The following is a 24,266-nucleotide window of genomic DNA, read 5'->3' as shown; positions in this document are numbered from 1 at the left end:
ACACATTCCCAGGAAGAATTAAAGCACACTGTCTAACATTTATTTTAGATGCATGTGCAAAAATTTTACAGTTTAGAATTATGGGGGGAAACGCCAGACACGACATAAATAGTGGGCTAAAGACAGTAGCATGGACTGAACTTCCTGGTGAAGAAGGGGGAGAGGAGACAGTTGCCAAGTAACATGAACTGTGAACTCCTGCTTCTGCATTGGTCATTAGATGAAGATGTGCATTAAAAAGCGTGGCAAACAGCAATAACAATGAAGCTAGACACCTGCTACTGAGTGGGTCTGGCTTAATAAATACGAGGGATTTTTTAAAAATTAGACGCTAGCAGAAATGTACTGGAACAATGTGTAGGTAAATATAAAAGTGAAAACTAATGTAAAGCTTTCAAGGAAGATCAAATCAGGGCCAAAAATCCCTTGTCAGTAGCTTGAGCTTGCGGATATTTGCATGATGAAGGCTGGGCGATGTCAACGGATATCCTGAATGATGGCATGTCCTACAGGACATTCAGTGAGTGCGTGTGACACTGGCAGCCCACCTGCACCGGTTCCAGGACACGATGGTACTGGTACACACCATTCAAACATTCTCCACGTCGCAGAACCCAGGTGTGGTAGTGAACAGGTTCGCACTTCATGCGGGAGTCTCGTGGGTCTTTCGGCGTCTCACCTATCATGGAAACAAAATGTTAATATTACTTGTGTGATTTAGACCTTGAACTCGAGAGCAAAATAACTTTTCTAATATTGCTTCATGACAGCCTTTGAAGTCTAGGTTACTTTTAAGAACACGATTCCCTCACAAAATGTTATCCTGTCACATTCAGAACTCTCATGATTTGAATGCCGGGATTATTCAGTAAAAATCTCCAGCAGGAGAACCTATATTCTAAGTTTGGTTACAGGCGCGTGGTCAGTGTGGGTCCGTTACTCCACCCTGATCACACGAACCTACACAGCCGGGTGTCCACACACACGTACCTGGCCCCACCAGACACCTGGGTGCCGATTCCCGAATCAGGCCGCTGTCTGCTGACTGACAATGGCATTGCGACTCCAGAAGCATGGAGGGGATTCGAGTGGGGTCCATGTTGATGACGAAGTAGCTCGGACACATCTCCTTGTCCGTTGCGTTCCAGTAACGTTGGGCACAGTTACGTGGCACGCCACTGAAAATCTGTGACAGACATCACCATTGTATGAGGGCGTTGTACTACTTTAGTCTGGTTTCCAACCTTTTTTCTTTTATTACAACTTGTTCGTTTGATACATGCACACACACACACAGGCAGTCTTCTTGTCAATGTGCCCGGTCTTGTGACCGAAACACTTGTGACGTCACATTTGTACACAAATATGCCTAATTAACATATGGTCCCAGCTCTCCTATTGGTTGAAACCTTGATAATGTGTATGTATTCATATAGAGTCCTGATGTTTGTGTTGTTTGTGGACATTGGGATGGAACGCATGTAGCTTTAGAGCGGAAAAGGAGATTTAGTTACCCAGTCGATAGGAAATATTAAGGCTCGCTAAGCCTCTACATATCGAGCGCAAAATCAATGTCTTTGAAACGGTGAGGGAGATAGCAAGTGGGTGTATCAGTCGGTCTCTCTCTCTCACACACACTCACAATGTATATATATGCGGGTAATATGGATAAAACTGTAGATAATGTCGATATACACATTATATTATAGAGAGAATAATAACAGTAATAGTGCTGTAATATGTTGGTGATGTATCTATCCGTGCAAGAGAGAGGGATGAATTTTTTGTGTATACAGCTCATGTAGCCTTAGAAAGATACATGTTAAATGTCATCGTCCATTTCTATATGTCTGAGTCTGTAAAGCGCTTGGATTCATCTTTGATAGTCGGGTAAAACACTTTATAAATGACCATTGTTATTATTTTTGTATATACAGCATTTTGAGAACGGCTTTGGTGCTTTGGCTGGTTTATTTAGTAGGAAAGTGCCCCCAAATTGAGATGATTTCGCACTACTGGGGAAGAGGGGGGGAGTACCCGGAAAAAAACCTGACCCCCAGCCCTGCAGACGTGTCACATGCAAAGTGTCCCGAGACGAGATCTGAACCCTGAGTATTTTCACGGCAGTAGTAATTAACAAGCGAGTGTGTTAACCACTACACTACACCTTGATGCTAGAGAAAAGGCGCTACATCAATGCAGTGTAGCATTATTATATTTTATTACAAATAATATATTACATGGTCATTAATTTGTGTAACTGTGTCTGTGTAGCAGGGGAGGCATATAATTTATATTTGTGAAAAACTAAAAGGAATTTTTTGCTATTTGTTTTATCAGATACTGTAATCTTGAAAGTTATCAGTAAAAAACATTTAAGACAACAGGTAAGACATGCGTTAGGGGAGAAATTTTCTTCTCTCGATTGAAGTCTTAGGTTTTCATCTTGAAGTCTCAAACTTATTCTGTCTGGACAGGCCGTTAGAATGGAGCGAAGGCGGAGACAGAGGCAGAAGAGAAGTAAAAAGAAGGATTACTGATCGCCTCGGCTGCTGCTCGACAGGGAAGGGTGCCCCCTGCAGGAGGCTGTCACGAAGCTGAGGGATTTGGAAGAAAGTCTCGTGCATCAGGCTGGCGGGGCTACCCTGGGTGTCCAGCAGACTTTGCAGGTTCGGGGGATCGGAGCATGCGACGTCATGGTGTCTGCCTCTGGCTACCCGCGTGGTTGCCATGACAACAAGCGACACGCACAGCTGTCACCCAGGAGAAGACAGATTGCAATTTATAAGATTAGTTCTTTTGCTGGGACAAGACAGGTTGCGCCACTTCCATTCTGTATCATCCTTTTTCTTCCTCTCTCCAGCATAGATCAAAATATGTCATACAAATGTGTTTAATAATGCACTCCCATCTCGTTATCTCGCCACCACCCTTGTGAGCAATATAGAGGCCATGACTACGGGTAGCATTCTTGTCTTTGGGGGAGGGGTTGCCATGGCGAGATGCGAGAAATGAGGTTGGCGAGATAACGAGTCGAGACTGTATTTGCATGTTCATACAGAAAATATGTTCTTAATTAAGAAAATTCATAATATAAAATTCCTTATCCGTTGCAGTGGACACTTAAAACTGGAAGTACAGATCAAGAAGGTGTAAAATTTTTTAGGGTTTAACAATATTAAATTCTGGATTTTTTTTTTTCAAGAACTAACGATTAAATATAAGGTCTGTAAATTTTCACTTCAATAACATTTTAATTACTTCTTATCGTGTGAAACAATATTTGGAATATAACTGTTTAGTACATTTATTACACTCATTTCTTTCAAAATGTCGCAAGGTTTAGTTTTTCAGAAGCTTTTTGAAATAACGGCAGTGGATTATTCTTCTTTCTCAAGCGAGCGAACAAACGAACATCGTTTGACTATTCTTTAAAGCGTTTACCTGCTACAATTCTCAGTAAGGCTGACAAAATTTACTTCAGAAAACCGGGAAATGACCACTTACGGCAAGGTTTGACAGGCTTGGCATTGTCCAGTAGATCCGTTTACAAATATTCAAAACCTTCCACACAGGTGTCTCGTGGATTTGTTGAAGCTGTGCGCTGTGGTCGTCAGGTAACTGTGTTTGAAGTCAGATTTCAACCTCAAAGCTTTTCCAAAGCAGATGGAACTGAAATATCGTTGAGCCATCTCTGTGTCTTGCGAAGTTTATATATCATCCAAAGATCATCGATGACGAGGCTGTGGAAGACAAGGACGCGGAAAAAAAATAGAAGGAAGAAGTCCTCTTGAAGTGGGTTAGCATATTCTCTACAGGATTGTCCCCTCTTTGTCCTCCCTAACCAATCAGTGAAGATTGTTTTTGTCTTTTTCCTGGAGACGAAATGGTAATCTACGTGTAGCCAGAGTTTGCGTGCTGCCAGAGTGACAAAAACTAAGGTTTTCCACCATGGGTTTCCCTGCTAGGAGTGGGCGATGTACATCACATTGTTTCAAGAAACAATGACTGGTTCCGTGTTCTGACATCAGTGGCCCTCACACCAATGAGCATTTTATCAAGCAGTGCGATTCCACAAGACAAGTTCCTCAGCGCAAGTCTTTTGAAACAAAACTGAGAATGTCCGTCATGATGGCATAATGGTACTGTCTGGTCTGTGTTGTGAAACAATTGTTTCGGTTTTGCTGTTAGGGACTGATTATACTATCGTCTGTGTTCATAGTTATAAAAAAGACAATAAGCAGGTTTGTGTGGTAAGCATTATTTGTAAAGGATCTCCAGTTTGTATTGTACTGTCTACCAAGACTAAAAAAGTACACAGCCGGGACATGAGATGTCATCTTGGGTAGATGAGCAACTAATTCATCTATTAGTTCACAGTCCCGAGATTCCTTATTACAATTTTCAGTATAACTGTATGTGGTAGGGAGCTGACTTCCTCATGAGAACAACTGTAAACACGTTCGATCAGCGTGTTCGTCGCATATTTCTGGAGACTACCAAGATGGTTTCTGGTGACATCATGACCTCTCATAGTACCTCACGCTGAAGCCTCTCTATGAACTCAGTCAAACGTGTGAGTAGTTACAGTGAAGATAAGAAAGAAGGAACACGACAAGGAAGAGAGGTCAGCTGAAAGGTTACAGTCATAGTATGCACGAACTCAAAAGAGACCAAAGGACAAAGATTTTGTGGAGACACGTGAGACTTCTGAGTGGTCGTGAACATTGCATCATGGGATTGTCCTGTCAAGAATCACGTAGACATATCATTAACAGGAAGTATCCCCCAGGCTACTTGGTCGATCCCAATATTAATGATTGACAGTGTGCTACCCATCTCCAACCTCCTCTACCGCCATGTGCCAGACAGCATCGCGTGACAGGAGAGACCATGCATGAGTCTCGCGCTTGCCCTCAGGGCAGGCAGTTGTGGGAAATTGGATACTTTCCCCCGGGCAACTTCAGGCTACGAACAATTTAGAAACTTTGTCCCCCAAAGTTTATCTACACAGACCGATCTGTCCCTCCAGTGCCGCAAATAAGGGAATCTCCATACAAGGGCGTGTACAAGTGTCTCTAATATAAAAGCATTCTGAAAACTTTCGTCACTATCTCTCTTTCGTCATTCACGCTTTCATCCGTGCACGCACCCTCGATCAGTCCTCCCACTCTACTATATAAGGATTTTTTTTAAGCGTTTTTTTTCGCTCTAGCTATAAACTTCAATTTTTTAATTATAAAATGAGAAAGAAAAAAAATTAAAATTCCCCTCAGCGTCAATATATATATAGTGTCTTATCCAATTTGGCTAAGTGGCGCGAACTTTAAACAACTGCCCACACGCAAGCATTTGTTCATTGGTAATAAAATGCAATACAGGTAGTATCGACTTACGACGTTGATCCGTTCTTACACGGCGTCGTAAACCGAATTTCGACGTAAGTCGGATCATACGTTCATACAGTACTGTACCATAAAAACAGTTCAGTACTGCAAACACTTAGCCTATCCAAACACCTATCCTAACCAGAGGCGGCGTTAGGAATACGCGGGGCCTGGGGCCGACCATCCGCGCGGGGCCGGGGTAATGGAGTACGTGTATCAACATCCCTATTGATGTGATGCCGGTAGCACTGATTTATATACAGTTAGATAGGCTGGATCAATTTCGCGAAATAACCACGAATTTAGTGTTTTCATTGTTCGTGACCGTTTGTGACAGTAGCGGTTTTTTTCTTAAAGCGAATGAGACAGCTGCGGTCGATCAAAGTTGTCAACAAGTTGCTTGAACTCTGGCTGCATGTCGGACGTAGAAATCCTCAGTAACGACTGCACGTGAACATCAGTTACATCGGAACGCAGATTGGTCTTGTTAATGTTCATGGTCGAAAATGTTTGCTCACATATGTATGTAGACCCGAACAGAACAAGTAGTTTCATGGCCATCTTTCTCAGGTTGGCAAACTCGGACTCATTCAGTGATGCATAAAATTTGTCAATGCTTTCAGATTGGAATTTCTCTTTCAGGGTAAAGTCACACTGCAGGTCAATCTATGCCAGCTGTAGAGCATCCGGCACCTTTCAAAGTCAGTTGTAAAAGGGGATGACAAGATATCAAACTCAGCAGCAAGTTTCTGGAAGTCCGCAAAACGACGAGCAAATTCATTGTCTAGTGTAGATATCATATTGGTGTATTTCTCGGTTGACATCATCTGAGTGCCATAGTTTCGAGTTTTGGAAATTGTGTTGTGATATTCTGACTGAGCTGGCGAGAAACAGTTTTAGCTTCATCCTGAATGCCTTCACTGCTGAGCAAAAGTGCTCAGTAAATACATGTGTACTGACCATTTTCTGCCATGGTAATTGCATGTATGCATGACATTTTCCACACATTCAAAAATATCTTCCCGGAGTAGTGTCTTTCATTGATTCCATTGACAGCAATTCTTCTGTGCTTCAATTTTTTCTGAAATGCCTCGTACAAAGATGAGCAACTGTACAGTGTCATCGATGCAGTGCTTTCATCCAATGCCAAGGAAAACAGCTGAAATGAAGTACCCGCCTTTCAGTTGTGATGTCCGTCTTCACCAATTGCTTCAATGCGGCGAACCCCAGTTCTTCTCGACAAACTGACTTCTTCAAACTTCTTTCTTTGCTGTGGACAGACTTGATCAGCTACATGGAGCATGCACTTGTGGACAATTCACCATCACTAAACGATTTGCTGTGCTTGGCAGTGTTGTATGCGACTACAAAGCTGACATGAGTAGCAGCTTCTGGCTACTTTGGTTGTGACGAATACATTCTGCTGCTTTACAAGTTTTCTGTCCAGTTCTGTTGCTCTTGTTTGCCGTTCCGCTGCTGATAAAGTCCTGCCATAGCCTGCATTGTTTCGTCGCATAATGGCTAAAAGATGTGTTAAACAATGTACATGTAGGTGACCTGTGATTTTGTGCAAGAGGGTATATCGTCTCTGTCCCGATACGAGACTGACAAAGATGAAAGGAAAGTCGCGTAAAAGCGTTTTTCTTGAGACAGTTTGGAACATAGTTTGAAACAGTTTGAGACATAGTTGCATCTGGTTGTTGATGACTCAAATTCGACTAACGGAGTTGGAAGCCCAAAACATCTTGGTGTTAAGGAGATCTAGAATACATTGGTCTGATGGAAGTTGGCCGGGAACTAACAATTAATTCGATGTAGGAGGTTTTTCGACTTAGGAAGGTCGACTGATCGAGGTCCGACTGTACTTGCTGTTGGAGTTTAGAAAACTGACGTGAAACGGTTTGCACATATAGACCGTATACATGTAAGCACGGACTACAAGCCGAATATTGACATCCCCGCTTTTGAGGAAAGAAAGATAAAGAGAAAAAAAGCAATAAAAATAAAGTTTGAAAATTCAGTTGTTTTTATGTTTGTGTCTTTTGCGCTGTTCATTCTTCTCTCCTTTATATATTCTAGTTTTGTTTGTTTGTGAAGAATACACCCAGTCCATACTCAATCATGAGGATGATTTTGTTCTTAATTTAGAACATAGTTTCTTCAATTGTTTGATATTTGATTCTATCGCTAGCGGCATTGAGAGGCGAGTATTCAAGGCTCTAAATTTTAACCCAGATGCCCTTGAAGGTCTGGTTCCAACTGGATCTATGCTGCTCACGCATGCGCGTTAACTGTGACAGATGTTTCCTGCCTGAACTCCTAATAACCGCAACTACTTTCAGCCAATGGCGTACATACACGGCGAGCAGGGCGCCATATTTTAAACAGTTGTCGCCATTTTGTTCTCCAGAAGCTGAGCGGAAAAGTGTTCTAGCGATCAATTGCAAGAATATTTCGACAGTTCGAGAATACAGTAAGTTTATATAACTTATATATATACTCTAAACTAACTATACTATTTATTTATTAATTCCAACCATGAACAAAGTTAATGCAGAATACCACGCTCACAGAAGGATTAGAGCACAAGTTAAGAAATACACGAAAGCAATAAATGCAGAAGTTTTCCAGAAAGAAGTAGGGCTCAGGAGTTTTGAACCCTTGCAATTTGATGATTCTTTAGTCGTAAGTGATGATGCAGAGAATTCGGACGCAAAATCTAGATCAAGATCAAAACGAAATAGATGGAATGGAATTATTTTCTTGATTATTAAGAAGTGTGAATCAGACAGTGACACTGAATTATTACAGAATAGCGATCGAGTGCATTTCAGAAAACGATTTGTATCAGGATTTAGCACTCTGGGCAAGCCAGTGTAACATTAGACAGAGTGCTTTGTCTCGTTTACTGTGTATTCTACGTAATTACCATCCATCTCTCCCCAAGGATCCCAGAACACTTGAAAACCCCCCAATAGTTAAACATCAGATCTGTAGAAAATAGTTCTGGATATTATTTTCACTTTGTTCTACTCTCATTGAATATCTGTCTAAATCACAGCAGTAAGTGCAATACTTAATATCAGATCATGGATATGTCATTCCTTCCATTTTCCTACAAGTAAATATTGATGGTCTGCCACTCTTTCATTCCTCGTGTAATCAGTTTTGACCTATTCTGGGGAGAATAAGCAGTCCGGTAGAAACTGACCTTTTGTAATTGGCTTGTACTGTGGGGAGAGAAATCGCAAAGATGTTAATATGTTTTTTACAAGACTTTGTAAGGGATATGACAGAAGTACAGCAGGGGCAAGTGCAACTAGAAGGTATCCCTCAGAGTGTACAGTTTAATTTGTCTTGCTTTATCTGTGATGCACCTGCTCGTGCATTTTTAAAGCAAGTGAAACGTCACTGTGGCTGTGAAAAGTGTGTACAAAAAGGATTTTGGGATGGAAATATCGCGATGCCATTTTGGCACGTGGTATTTCCAAACGCTCGTTTTATTTCGCTGTGAAGTCGTTTTATTTCGCTTTTACAGCTTCTGAGAATGTTTATCACACCAAGATTTATTCTTTTCACTCGTAAATTGGACGATATTTGTCGAAGTATGCGTCAAGAGCAAACCGAGTTGGAATGAATCAACAAATGTCGGTCATTTTGGAGACTACGGAAGTGCTCATTGTTAGGGTTACGAACCATCACGCCGTTTCAACTTTTGTACCGGAAGCCACGATATAAGCCAATGGCAGTCAACGATACGAAAAAGGGTGACCTGGTTTAGTTAAAAATAGCTCGAAAACTATTGATAGCATAGGCCTTTGACTTGCATAGTGAGCTAGGGGAGAGAATGCCGGTGTCGCGAGCTCAGGAATTGCCCGAGCTCAGAAATTGCCATCTCACAGTGCGCAGGCGCAGGGGTCAACGGGTGCGCATGCGCAGACAAGGCAATTTGTGGGCTTGATATTCCGTGAGATGAGAACGTGTCCGAGCTGAGGAATTGCCCATGTGTTAGGACAGAATATGTCTTGAATTTAACAGCATTGTCAAGTGTGGCAGACTCGCGGATCGAGGACGTGTTTTGATGCAGCTCAATAACAAATCACCCCTACAAAATAAAAGGTAAGTTACATTTTAATTGTTATTCGTGGCTTAGTCGATCGGTTTCTTTGTAAATGTTTCGTCTGCTATTTTTTTTAGGTATCATCATGAGCTTGTGTCCCCGGTTTATTTTGTACTCGTCGCTTAGTCGGTTTCTTCGTAGTGTTCCGTCTGTTATTTGTTTTCTAGGATTGTATTCGTGGCGTTATATAGTATTATAGCGTGCTAATTAATATAGTGCACACAGACTTATTTTTAATTCATATGAACGAAACGTGTAATGTGTTTTTGACGTTTAGCGATGCTGAACGACGATCGTTTATTAGAAGTCCGTCACTGAATCAAGCAAAGTGATTCAGTCGTTTTGACTACTTAGGTTTCATTCTTTATTTCCGCACTACACAGTAAGCACAGTTACAAGATGTAATAAATACTTAAGTTTATGAACATGTACTGTATTATTACTTTAATATGGACACAGACCTTTCCAGATGATGACAAAAATGTCACATGATTTGGTTTTTAAAGAATGGTTTAAATAAGCAAAAAGTAGCATTGGAGAGAAAAGCATGAAGCAGGATTTTAAACTGGACATCTTACCAACTAATTCAAAGTAGTATGTTTGCATAATTAACAAGTTGACACATTTATATTTGAAGGCATTATAATCAACCACTTTGAATGCAAAATAAAAGTCTTACAATAATAAAATTTAATTTTGCTACTATTACCTTGTTTTCTTCTTATGTTGATGTCAATATTAAGATTTATGCATCAGTCCGTCCATAAGTAATGCTTTAGCATACCACGAATAAATATTTAGTGTTTTATGCACAGTGTGATCACCAAGATTTTCTTTTTCAGTGGAGATCTCCAGAGATGGGAGCTAATTTCCGAAAATTGGGTGCACAAGATTTGCAATATAGTACAGTGGAGCAGAAAGAGGGATATCACAATATGGTAAACAGTGTAAAAATGCGAATGAGTCAACTGCTGCATTTTTTTCTACCAGCAAATGACAATTGAGCTGATTTCACAATGAGGAATAATATATGCTGTTAGTTAAAATTGTAAATTTATGTTTGTATCATGTATGACAGTACTGTACTTCTCTGATTGCTTCCAACCCACACAACATGGATTGCCAGCCAAACACTGCACATAGAATAAACCCGGGCCCCTCGCTCATGTGATACATCATCACATTAAGTCAAATGAGAATTAAGAAACATCAAGGGTTTTGCCACACGTTTCTGTAAAATACACACAGGTTTCATTGTTTTCATTTAACTTCTACTGTTCATGCTGTTATATAAGTGACTTAGTACCCAGATTATGACCCTAGAGTTGTGGGTAAAGCACTGTACCAGTGTACATTCATTATTACTCAATAAATCTTAGTTGTCCTTAATGTATAAGGTGAATGTCCATGAAAATTTGTTGTTTGCACATGCACTTAAAATGGACACTTACAACACCTACACTTGGAAATGAATATTTGCCTTACGTTTACATATTTATATATAAGCACACACACATACACACACCATCCCCTTTCATGTACACATGCAGGCACCCTCGCAAAAAAAAAATGTTAACACCATATAATTATGAACCCTTGTGCTTCATATTGAGATGGGTGTAGCTGCAAACATAAAGAACATATGGCTATTCAGATTGTTCATATCAGTGCATAGCTCCTCACAGTGTTACATTGTCCCAGTGTGCAGTGACTATTGTTGTTATTAATACTCTATTTAACTGTAAAAAATTTGATGACCAGTGTAAAAATGATTTACCACACTACTATATTCACAATCCAAATGCTTATAAATTCCAGCCATTATTAACTTTAAAGAAATCAAAAGACCCTCAGCATATTAGCGAAAGTTGTGAAGATATTACTAAGGATGGTGAACCAGATAAATGAATAAAATGTATATGTGAGATATTGCACATTGCAATGGATGGGAGTGTGTACCCCTTGGAGGGTGAATAAATAGTAAAGAATACAGAATGTATGTGACAGGAAGAGAGAGAGAGCAAAGGTGGTTTATCCTGTTGAGTATGCTTTTGTTACATATGCAGGTATGGGGCTGGAGGAAGGAAAGAATGAGTGCTACAAAAATTAGTTGGGATTTTATATATATATAAGCTGTCTGCATGTAGGTTTGGTTAATGCTCAGTGCTTTGAGCTAAAGATTTGCATTGTCATCAAATCCTAGGTGTGAATGACTTGGGGAACATGCATTTGCAAGGTACTTTGTACTAAGGCTTTTTATTGCATGTGCACATTACTTTCAAACGTGACTGTCCACTGCAAAGTTTTATTATAATTAGAAGTCAATGGTTTCTTGCCCTTTTTATGTAGAAAGTCTTCTTTGTTGTAATTTATCATTACATTGGACCATGTGTGCAATTTTTAAATTCATGAATATACACCTTTCATATTATACCAATTGAAATGTTTTTGTCGTTTACGGTCAGTTTGTGGAGCACTTTTACTAAATTAGGTTTTATTTCAACTGATAAGATAGCATAGTATTATGTGGAAATAGTAATCATGGTCTTGTAATCAGTGCGTTGAGGCGTGATGTCTCATTTGCACTGGGGCATTTTATTACATACAATCCAACACATGCAGACATAAATTATTAATGTATTGCATACTAATGGAATGAACATTCAACACTCATTGGTAAATTATTGCACTCTGTGCTACACTTGTACATGATACAAAAAACAGCATTTCACTTCCATTTCTTTATTGAACAAACTCACACATCACATTGTGCTTAAATTGCCAAATAAATCCATGCACACAGCGCAGTCCTATGCAAACAGAAGATCCATCTGAAACAATGAACCACTATGTTAACAAAACCATACCCACATCACATAAGAAATTGTCTGACATAAATGTAGGAGAAGTACATACACCACTTACACTATTGTATTAATGAAACAAAAAGAAAATTTATTTACATCCACATGTGTGTGTGTGTCATAATATTATAGTGTATGGGAACCCACACTGGAAATTCAGCACTGCATAAGCAACATGCTATAACCCAAAACAATTAGAAGTGCTTATGCAGCAAATCATTCAAACTGGAAACACAAAGAAAAGAAAGAAAAAGACAACACTTCACAAGTGTACTACTCCTGAAACTTTCTGTGCAAAAAATCTTATTATGTCTACCTTTCTTGGGGAGGAAAACATAACAGAATCAAGAAATCAGTAGTCTGTAAACCCTATAAATGGGCTTAAAATGTGTGACATTTACTCCTTCTATCAACAATGAAACCTAGATGGTTAAAAGAATCGAGCAAGACAACACCACAGCAAAGATTCTCCTGACTATTCATTCCATACTTAAAAACATAACAAACATTTTGGGCCAAGTATGCAAATAGTATTATGCAGAGTTCAAAATCTCTTTTGGAAGATGTGGCTAAGCAATATTAAAAAATATTAATGTTTTTCAAAAACTTCTGAAGAGTTCATGTTAGATTATGTTATGCATATCAATGGGTTAATGAGAATATTATCCAAGTTAGAGACCTTGTAAGTATAACAGGAGACTTTACATCCTTTCAAGAGTTTCAAAGAAAACATCCAACATATTAGGTAATAAATGACAGAACGATTACATTTTGTCCTTTTTGTCAATGAAGAATATATTTGTGCCTACAAGACAGACACCAAAATACTTTATAGGAAGACGTTTATCTGTTGGATGAAAGTAATACACACAAATTATAACAATGAAATGGTTTTCTGCTCACAATGCATAGGAAAAGTTTTTAAAAACTGTGTTTCATTGCCATGAGGACATGTAACTTATGTCCTAAGAAATTTATCTGATTAAATAAGTTTTGTCTCTCCCCAAGAATGTGCAAGGGATCCTAATACCACTGTGTCAGTAACATTTGATGTCATGCAATGAAAAAGCAATGATGAAATATTAGACTTCCTATGCTTGGTTCATTAAGAACTGACATGTAATAATATTTCGTATACTATAATTGTGACAGATTAGATCATAAATAGAATACTTGCCTTCCAGCACATAGTGCTTTGCTTGATGCCTTATGCCGCTTATGGTATTCTTCTCACTTCTATTCGCACCAACCCAGAATTTTTGTAGCGATGAATTAAAGTGCGTAATCTTTCCATCTGTGCGCGCAACTGAGCCATTTTACCTTCGTCCATCGCTAAAACTAGATTATAGTTAACCAGAATTTAACGATGGTTAGCAACAACAACAACAAAAAAAAAAATGCTTAGATCAGTATCGCAATTCGCAAAGTTCAAACATCCGAATAAACCAAAACTGTTCAGTGCGCACTATGAGATGGCAATTCCTGTGCTCAAGGCAATTGGCGGAAATGACCCGTCAGTGGTAAACATGACCTGTTGACCCCTCTGCGCCTGCGCACTGTGAGAAAGCAATTCCTGGGCTCGGCAATTTGTGAGCTCGTGACACCGGTTCAAACGGTATGCAACGGTCTGCTTTCGCGCGATCGTCGCATGGGTAGCCAAGGCTCAAACAAGAGCCATTTTCGATATCAGCACGAGGCTTGGAGATAAAATTAGTTAGGGCGGGTGTGAAAAATGATTTTATTCAGCATCAAAACATACATTTTTCAATAAAAACACCCCGGAATCTGTTTTATTATATGTCAAAGTATGCAAATACGTTGTTATCTTAAATTTGACCACGACACCCCAAAACCGCTATTTTCCCGAGGCGCCTATGTCTCCTTATGATGTATATTTGTTTGTGTTTCATTTTCTTAAAATTTCCCTCATGGACGATAGCTTTTTAATAACATTTTATTTCTAGGGCATCATAGCATTGCACACCAGAGAAGTAAAGTGCAGTCAGCACAATCATGTCAGCTGAACAGATTGCTTACTATGTTTCCTTCATTCACCATAATTCCTTGAGTATACAAGTTTGACATAAGCATATGCAGTCATAATCTCTGGACTTAATATGACAGATAAAGTCAAAAGTTTAACCTACTCCCATGAAGACAAAAAGTTAGCCTTTCTGGGAAGGGTTCATGAATGATTATTTTTTCAGCACACAAAGATGGCAGAAGACTGGCCACCAAGTAAGATGACAAAGATGTGAAGGAGGAAACTCTGCCAGATAGGTGTACCTGGAGTCTATGTGATGTTTGCATTTTGGGTTCAAAGAGGTACTTATACTGTTTGTTCATTGTTATTTTTATATATATTCATAGATTGGATGTTGCATCAGCATGGTTAATATTGTTTTAGTTCCGGCTATTGATACAGTTTAAAAGTATTGTTCTTATTTATTTTTTTATAAAAAGCTTTGGGATATTGTCAGTGTCTTTCACATAGACCTTGCTTTGGGTTTATTGTGGTTACAGACTGGAAAGTACAGCCATATTAACATCTAAATGCTCTGTGGTCTCCGTAAACAGACTGATTTTTCATGTAAAATTTGCACAGTATTGTGTGGTAAAACAGTGCTTGTCATTTTTCATGATGTATTTTATAACTTGGAAAAGAAATTGCCTTTTAAAATGAGTATTTGGTTGTCAGACAAGCAGTTCTTAACACTTATCTTGAAATCCAAATCTTGAAACAACAGATGTTTCTTGTTTGAATTATAGAATAGCAGAGATCAAGGAATTCATAGGTTTGGAGAACACCTGAAAATCAGCACAGATTCCCATTGTAATTTTTTGAAAATGCCCGAGTGCTGTTAATGGGCCATCTATACGAGTCCAGTAATTAGGATTTTTGTGGTCTGGAGGCATAAAATGAGATTGGTCGTTTAACAATAGCCATGGCAATCCCAGTTCATCCTTTCAACAGTTCATTTTAGTTTTTCATGAGGGAAATATTGATATTATAATTTGTATAGCATAGGAATTATTCTTTAATTTTCAAAACTTGTCATTTAAATGTTTGCTTATAAATATTAATATACTCGATCAGTACATCCAGCAGCACCACTGCCAGACTCACTACAACCAAAAGTGATAAACAACCTTTTATGCCCACAAGTGAATGCACTAACACCAAATATTGGCGTCATCACGTGAGCACCCCAATGGCCAACATATTGATGCTCTGCAAAGAGTACAAGAAGAGACAGACCTCAAACTGCAGAAGTAGAAGGCGGTATCCGGGGAGTGTCTAATGAAGGTAATACAGACAATTTGCCTATTCCATTTTGTTGTAAATTCCCTTTCAGAATCTGATGTCGCAGATAGTGTTGGTTATACAAGAATTACTTACCCCTTCACAACCACCATTGATAGGCTTTGTTCACCCATAGTCAAAGTATTTTTTAAAAGTGAATCGTCCACTTTCAATCACAGTGCGATATTCATGCTGTTGCAGCATTAGTCCAGCACATTGTTAAACAAGGGACAGACTAAAAATTGATTCTGCAGGAAGCAAAAGATATGCTGAATCATTTGACTGCTCTGATAAGCAAAGACAAACCTGCTCCAGCACTCTGGCAGGAGCTGTTATGGCTGCAAGGATGCCTAAACAGGGTTCCCAGGTCCTTACAAGGTCCTTATAAGTCCTTACATATTGAATTTTCGCCGTAAGGCCTTATAAGTCCTTATATTTGCCATGCTGGTCCTTACAAATTCGCACACAGGTCCTTACATTTTCTCTGTGGCCCTTACAAGTCCCTTATATCGATAAAATATTACCACAAATTTATTTTCGGAGTCGACAAAATACCGACGATTTTCGCCGCAATTGCTATTTTAATCACATGACTACCAGTCTCGCTCGTGCGCAGGAACGTCCGTTTCGGCCTTTTCGCGAGTTCACTCTCGTCGTGTCGACCACATTTCTTTGCTTAACAATTTGAAAGATGCCGGGGAAGTGCTCTTTTCAGGAGAAGGCTAAAGGAAGACAAGTAAAAGATTGGTTAATAAAAGACTCGAGCGATAAACATTTGGCACGATGTGCTTGTCTGCAAACTATCTCTGAATCTTTCATCAATGGGCGAAAGTGTTCTGAAAAAGCACATGGTTACCGAAAGACACCAAAGGCAAATAAAAGTATTTTTGAAAGATATGCGCTTTTGTGTAACTGATTACTTTCGTCATCGAGAACATCCACAGTCCGCTCAAAATCAGACGGCACCGACCAGCTCTGCAAGTGTGTCCAGTAAGTTGACAATTATTTATCTTTAGCGATTCATTTAGTTAACGATGTGGGTACTTAGAAAAACACATTAAATTAAAGCATGCATAACATTTTGCGGTTTTTTCCACACTTTATTAAGCCTATCGTCTAATTTACGGTAAAGCCAATAGCTTAAGATCAGTAAATAGCAAAAAGAATTATTTAATTTAAAAAGTTGAGATTTTTCATTTTCTCACGATTCGAACTACAAATAAGTTTTATGCAATCACGAATCTTACTACAGCTTCACTGCAGAAAATTGATCTGATGACTAAAAATTTTTGGCATCTGATCAGGAAAGATTAAAAAGAAAGTATAATTAATATGTATGCTTATTATCCTATTTTTACCAGCAAATACATTATTTTTTGGATTTTTAAAATCAAACAATTTAACATTAAAGCTAAATCAGTTAGCTGAAAAATAACTTTCATTTTCAACTATGCTGCCATCTTTATACTTTAACTAGTTTACTATTATTTTATATTATCATTCATTAATTATTGCTTTTTGAAACCTGTCTTTTATTCAGACAGAACATAATGTTTACAAACATAATGGTAACTTAAATGTTTTCTTTGAATAGGTTTCGTGATGAGCAATGAACGATTGAAGCAGAGATCCTGTGGACTCTCAAGATTGTGGAATCACACTACAGTTTCAGATCTGCTGAAAAGTCTGCTGAACTGTTCGACTTATGTTTCCAGACAGCCAAGTAGCTGCCAGAATTTAAGCTGCGGTCAAACAAAAGCCGTTATCTAACTTTATTTGGGCCTTGCTCCTCACTTTTCGAAATTGCTTCTGGACTGTGTAAATTTGTCGCCTGAGTATGTTCTTTTGTTTGATGAATCTTCTAACCATAAGACTCCAACAAACAGCTGGATTTCCATGTTCGTTACTGGAGTGACAATTCTGTAAGGACTCATTACCTGACCTCGGAATTTTTTGGGTCATCCGCGTCCATAGACCTTCAACAAAAGTTCAGTAAGGTAATTAGCGAATCAAACTTCAAGCAAGCTAATTTACTTCAAATTTCGATGGATGGACCTTCTGTAAAACCTGAACCTTCTTGAGAAATTAATAACGACATGATTACCAATCACAATGTTGGTTTGTTAATGTTGGGCAGCTGTGGACTCCATGTTATGCTCAATGCATTTAGCGTGGGCGAGGCTTCTCAATGAGCTTGAAGTCATTTCTTACATCTGCTTATATCTTGTTCAGAGACAAGCCCAGCCAGAAGAGAAGATTATATAAAAGTAACTGGTTCCACATCTTTCCAGCCAAGTTCTGTGCTCACCGATGGCTTGAAAACAATTCTGTTGCTGAAAAAAGCAATTGTTATGCTTCCAGACTTGGAAACATTTGTCAAAGCTGCAATGGGAAAAAATAACATTGCCAAAGAACAAATCTTTTGATATTGTAAAAGCTGGAGTCTTATTTACCCCTTTGCTTTCATGTCGTCTGGCTTTCTTTAGTTTAATTGCCAGTATACTTGAACCTTTTTGGAAAATACCAAGCTGATCAGCCTCTTCTTCCTTTCTTTGTTTAGACTTACATGACATTATGAAAAATCTGATGCGCATCATTGGTCTAAGTCAAAGTACTTAATAAATGTGAAACTGCCCTCCCAACTTGTGCAGGTTGATATATGCAACAGTTCTAACCATGTCAAATCTGAGCATGGATAGATCTTGGCTTCAGGGTTGATAGACTACTGGCTGTAGCTAAGAAACATCATCAGTAAACGATGGAACTGTCATGGCCTTTCAGAGTTTGAATGCAGAGATTCTTTTGAAAGCAGTTGTTCTAAAATTGCAGGATAAATCTCCACTGAAGTACACCCTAGTGAGAAACATAACTTTCTTAAACCCAAAGACCATGGGGAAAAAGACAAATCAATACAAAAAATGAAAAAGGTTTTGTTGTATTGCCAAGGTGTGAAAAAGGTTTGATGATGTGACTTGTGACAAGGTATTGTCAGAGTTCCGTAATTTTCTTGACAGTTCTGCAGGATGAGTGTGGTAGTAAGGCTTTTGACCCTATGACACAAAGACTGGAATAGTTGGTTTTATGATGCCCTTGCTGGAAAAGCAGAGTTTCAGGTGTTGTGGTCTGTTGTCAGACAGTTACTCCTACTCTCTCATGGTCTTTAAGCTACAGTGGAAAGAGATTTTCATTCACAAAGAAACAGTAGCTGACAATCTTAGCCAGACTGCACTAAAAGCACGCAGTAATTCTTGATCATATTCCACGTGTGGGAGGGGAAAATGTGAGATCTCCAAACCACTGATGATATCCGCTTCTAGTGCCTATGGCAGGTATGAACGTACCTCTCTGAGCAGAAGCAGCAGAAGGAAACAAAGAAAAAAGCATCCACAGAAAGAGATTACGGAGATGAGCTGGTAATACTCACAAAAAGGCTAAAGACCACCAGTGCCGAAGAACGACACCTGCTGGAACTGGCTGACAAGACATAGTTTCCAGGCTGAAGAGCAAAAAGTTTTTCACTTAATTGAAAGATCTAACAACATGCGTTTGTTAGCCAAAGACAAGAGAAGGAGATAAACAAGATTCAGTCAGACATTGATAGATTACATGGAAGAAATTAAAAGTGTTGAATTGTGACATTCAGAATTAATGTTATATTTCAGTTTTAAATAAGCCTGCACAATTCTTACATGTATGCAATGAATATGTTAAAAAAACCAGAACTATTTAGAGGAAATTAGTTATGTGAAGAAATTGTATCGTTTAGTATTCGGTAAACTGTAGTGACAAAAGAATTGAACTTCGTCAATTGAACTTTTGCTTATAGTAGATGGATTTGCTTTTGTCATTTTGTAATCTTTAATCTTATGTGTATTAGTATATCATGCTGTTTATGTATAAGTATAATGTTGCATGTGTTAATGTATGCTATAAAGACTGCTTAAAATAATGATCTCAAGGTTAAACAAAATAAAATGGGCTGTAATGCTTGACAGATTCGACTCTTCCATCTTTGTTTAGCATTAGGATCACACTCTTTCATTCCTCATCTGATCCTCCAAGCCTTGGCTTCCTTGTAGCACAAGAAAATGTTTGGTCTAAACAACACCTCCTGTACACACTACGTTGCCCTTTCCGTATCGCACAATAACACTCTTTTTTTCAAAGGTCTTTAGAACTTACTCTTTCTTGAACCTTGAATCTTCTAGTACTACTGGCATAATCTATTTCTCTCTCTCATTTCCGTTAGAGTGTGTGCGAGAGAGAGACATGAACTGACTTTTGTATTACACAAGAATGGCTTTCAGGTTTTGCAATTATTATTACTTAGATTTCTAGAAAACTTTGAACATTAACGTGTATGTTATCAGCGCGCTAAGGACACTTTTTAAGTTATTAATCTAAATATGCAGACAGCATCAAAATTAACTCTTGATTATTATATACTAGAAATACATGTATTTGAACATAGAGAAACCACAGATTTCATAAATAATACATATTTCCGACCACACAAGAGAAAAACTTAAGCATGATGACTGTCACTATTAGGTCCTTACGAATGCATGAAAGGTCCTTATAAAGTCCTTACTTGGCACCATCCTAATCCCTGGGGAACCCTGCTAAACCACATTGAAACTCTATGGCTACACTGGGGCAGTTTTGACCCACTGGGCGTATGATTTTTTCCCTTTTTCCCAGAAAATTAAAAAAAAAAAATTCCAAGATCCATTCAAAGTACACCAAGCTGACAGTGCTAGCTTGCTATGCATCCCAACAAGCAGAAGACAGGATGCTTTTACAATCAGCTCCAGGCAGCCTCAGAGAGCGTTCCAGCCCGATATGTTGCTCATCATCCCGATCTCAATGCCAAGGTGGGAGTGACAACACCTGCACGGATGTCAGAGAGCAAGCATGGAATTGGAATCATCTATGACAATGGAGAGAGACTAGCAGACTTTATATGAAGAAAACAGCCTGCTAATTGAGGCACACTCTTCCAACACAATGACATCCACAAGCAACGTGGACATCACCAATGGGGATCACAAAGAACCAGACGAGACCATTCATCATCAACGAAGATGAGGAGGTCGCTTCAAGATGTTAGGCCTACAGAGGAGCAGCCGCCGTCAGTGACCACACTCTTGTGACAGCCGCAGTTTCTTCTGAAACTAAGGTTGATCGCGAGCATAAACAGGAAAGTCAGCAGAGAGTGGACTCTGGCAAACTGAAAAAACCTAGCCATGGAAAGGGCCTTTGCTATGGAAGTAAAGAACAGGTTCCAGGCATGAGACCAACAGAGATGACCTTAGAGCGACTTCAATCAAGTCTTACAGGAAACAGGAGAGAAAATACTGGGTTTCCAACGGAAAAAAGAAAGAAGAACATGATTCATTACGAGAGTTAAATTGTAAATCCAGTTTCAAAAGGTTTCAGCCTCATACACTTTTATGTTATTGGAGAAGAAACATTATTGTCAGCTTTTTGTGAAAGAGGTGCCCGCTGTTTTATTTCCCAATTTTTGAAGAAGGGATGCAGTGAGAACATCCAAGTCTCAGGCTATCAACATCATGTGGTCTACCCTGCTAATGCAATAACTAAATGTTTGACGAATATCGCATGACTCTTGGCAGAAATAAGGCTCTACGGGGTTTTTTGTGTAGGCATGTAAATGTTGAGCATTTTGTGTATGGTTAAGCTTAACTAGGTGTTTTGCGAGCACAAATAATCAAAGCCATGTATGTTTTCTCTACACCCTTTCTTGCCTTTGACAGGTAGAATATTTTTACAGATGTGTTTACTGTTTTTCTAATGCATTTGCAGATCAAAAGTCTCTTTTTGGGGTGGTACGGATGCAAAGGATTGCCTGAAAAGAACTCATGCGGCGAATCTGACCGACGGGTCTTATAACAGTTAAGGCCAAAGAGGAGAAATGTGTTCTTTCAAGGGGCTTTCAAAGGTGCAGACCATGATATGCAGTAAGTGATGATGTATAAATATTAGTATATATTATTATTAAGTTACACAGGGCTTCTGCTAAGGCTAAATCCCTTGGGTCCCAGTGACCCCTTCTTCAGATTTCTAAGGGGTCCCAGGCTAACTCTAATGGTCCCTTTACAAGTGAAAAGAAAATCAACAAATCAACAATACTTTTTCATCTGCCTTTCAGGCACACCAACAGCACTGTAGTGTCTAGTCCAGAAACGGCGAGATTTCTGTGCCATGAAGTCTGTGCAAGCGTCTGTGATGAGCTTATGGTCACTGTACTAAGGGTGCTCACTTTCTTTCCGTTTCTGACACGAGGATTTTAACCACGCTGTCACCAACATCTTGGAAATAGGTTAGACTTAGTGGAACTCTTCCTGATGAGGAAAAAAAAAAACCAATGCAAGGGAAGTTACTCTCACCTTGTAGCAAACAACAACATTAGATTGGGCTACGATGTCAGACACTACACTTACCTAATTTTGTATCTGTTCTTCGCCCAAATTTGCAAGGGTCCTCCGAACTTTTAATGTGTACTGTACGCAAATTTTTGCGTAGCGCCACGCGTTACAGATATATGATTTGTTTTAAAATGGAGGTGCTGAGATAAGTGCTTACTTTGTATAATATAAATTGACAACTGGTTTTTCATCGCTACTCCACAGTTCACATATTTTTTTAAAGCTCTTTCAGAATCAATTGTGCTTCCATGTTGTGAAACTTTGCTTAAAGACACCCAAAAACAGAAGACATGGGGAAGAAGAAGAAGCACCATAGAACTGAAACAAATATGTGGTGTGAGACTTCTTTTATGGTCTTTTTTTTAGTTTTTATCTGTATGCCTATTAACCTTCTTTATTTACAAATCCCAATTTTCCTATTTTTTTTATTATCTATCAGAAGCTGTACAGAAGAACAATGTGGTGGATGGAGACTTCAGATAACATCATCGCAAAAAGCAGCAGCAAGAAAGATCGGGGTAGAAAGCAGAGAGAACAAAACTTAAATGCTAGCATATTTCAAGGAAGTGACAACTGCGTTTCTGTGCCTGTGAATTTCTGGAATTTACTGTACTATTTATGGCAGAATTGTTAGCTACGTTTCCTCGTTGGAATTTGGTGTGCTGAACAGCTGTATATATGTTTTATTCATTTTTCGGAAAATCATCTTGATTATCAGCTTTTTGCTGCCAACTATATCAACTCTGTGTACCAAACTGTGTGCTAATTCCCCCTCCCTACCCCCCACCCCCGCAACCAGTTCATCACCTATTTTCTGATGGAAAAAAGAGACTTACAAGAAACTGAAATTAAAAACTGTGACATCGTTATTATCCTCATCTTCAATTAAGGGCAGGCACCTGAGGTAAAAATTTTCTTTTATGTTTTATGGGATAGCGCAGATTTTTGTAGTCACCTTAATTAAAAAAAATTTGGTCTACACATTTGTACTACACTAGTTTTCGCAAAAAATGCACTCTTCTTTCAAAAGGTCTTTAGATGTTTATCTCTTTCTTGATCCAGAGGCTTGATCTTCTGGTATTGTTCATAGCCCTATTTCTCTCTTTTGAGTGTGAGAGAGAGACATGAACTGACTTTTGTATTACACCAAAGAATGGGTTTTAGGTCTTGCAATTATTATTACTTAGATTTCTAGAAAACTTGGAACATTAACATTAACGGTGTATGCTATCAGCACGTTAAAGAGACTTTTTAAGTTATCTAAATACGCCAGATAGGCATCAAAATTATCTCTTTGATTATTTATTACTAGAATAGTAATATATCTATTTCAGAAAATAGAGAAGACCAAAGATTCATAAATAATACCTCTTTCCGACCGTACCTGAGAAAAACTAACGCATTGATGACTATCACTTAGGTCCTTACAAATGCATGAAAGGTCTTTATGAGGTCTTTACCTGGCACCATCCCGAATCAGGCCACTGTCTGCTGACTGACAATGGCATTGCGACTCCAGAAGCATGGAGGGGATTCGAGTGGGGTCCGTGTTGATGACGTAATAGCTCGGACACATCTCTTTGTCCGTTGCGTTCCAGTAACGTTGGGCACAGTTATGTGGCACGCCACTGAAAATCTGTGGCTGACATCACCATTATATGAGGGCGTTGTACTACTTTAGTCTAGTTTCCAACCTTTTTTCTTTTATTACAACTTGTTCGTTTGATACATGCACGCGTGGCACACACACACAAAGCAGTCTTCTGTCAATGTGCCCGGTCCTGTGACTGAAACACTTGTGACGTCACATTTGTACACAAATATGCCTATGAGGTCCTGCATGATGTTAAAGAGGTATTGAAGTAGACGGAAGTTGTTTTTTCTTTTATTTTGATAGCTTCTCCCTCTGGAGCTTGCTTGGGCTGAAAAAAAAGATGCAAAAAGACTTCCTACACTCTGTACCTGGCTGTGTTGGTATCAATCAGTGAAGAAAGAAGACGAAATAGGTCAACAGCAAATAATTTACATCGTGCATACACGCATTCTGAAAACTTTCATCACTCACTAGAGTTTCCATTAGAGTATATATAAGTTATATAAACGTTCTGATATGTATGTAACAGGCTCCTCTTGTTGCCCTGG

At 38.9% G+C, this 24,266-nt stretch overlaps 1 protein-coding gene and 1 long non-coding RNA gene across 3 annotated transcripts; one reads left to right on the top strand and one right to left on the bottom strand.

Annotated features, from left to right (window-relative positions):
* Positions 1-26: 26 nt before the first annotated feature.
* On the bottom strand, positions 27-24,266 carry LOC112559145 (interleukin 17-like protein). Of its 2 annotated transcripts, XM_025230139.1 has the most exons (5): positions 23,585-24,266; positions 3,508-3,743; positions 2,538-2,753; positions 991-1,186; positions 27-679 (listed from the first exon to the last, which is right to left on the bottom strand). In XM_025230139.1, exons 2-5 carry the CDS (start codon positions 3,529-3,531, stop codon positions 507-509), a joined length of 609 nt encoding a protein of 202 aa, XP_025085924.1. In that variant the 5' UTR covers positions 3,532-3,743; positions 23,585-24,266; the 3' UTR covers positions 27-506. The 2 variants fall into 2 exon arrangements, with proteins under 2 accessions (XP_025085924.1, XP_025085923.1); XM_025230138.1 differs by lacking the exon at positions 23,585-24,266 and having other exon boundaries at positions 3,508-4,117.
* LOC112559146 lies at positions 7,718-15,528 on the top strand. The gene is made up of 3 exons (XR_003098289.1): positions 7,718-7,860; positions 14,579-14,696; positions 15,469-15,528. It is a non-coding gene; the product is annotated as an uncharacterized LOC112559146 (long non-coding RNA).

The sequence above is a fragment of the Pomacea canaliculata genome, linkage group LG3 (assembly GCF_003073045.1).
Source record: "Pomacea canaliculata isolate SZHN2017 linkage group LG3, ASM307304v1, whole genome shotgun sequence".
In the NCBI taxonomy this organism is placed as follows: Eukaryota; Metazoa; Mollusca; class Gastropoda; order Architaenioglossa; family Ampullariidae; genus Pomacea; species Pomacea canaliculata.
The sequence above is the reverse complement of the archived record's forward strand: the minus strand, read 5'-3'. Positions and strand labels throughout refer to the sequence as shown.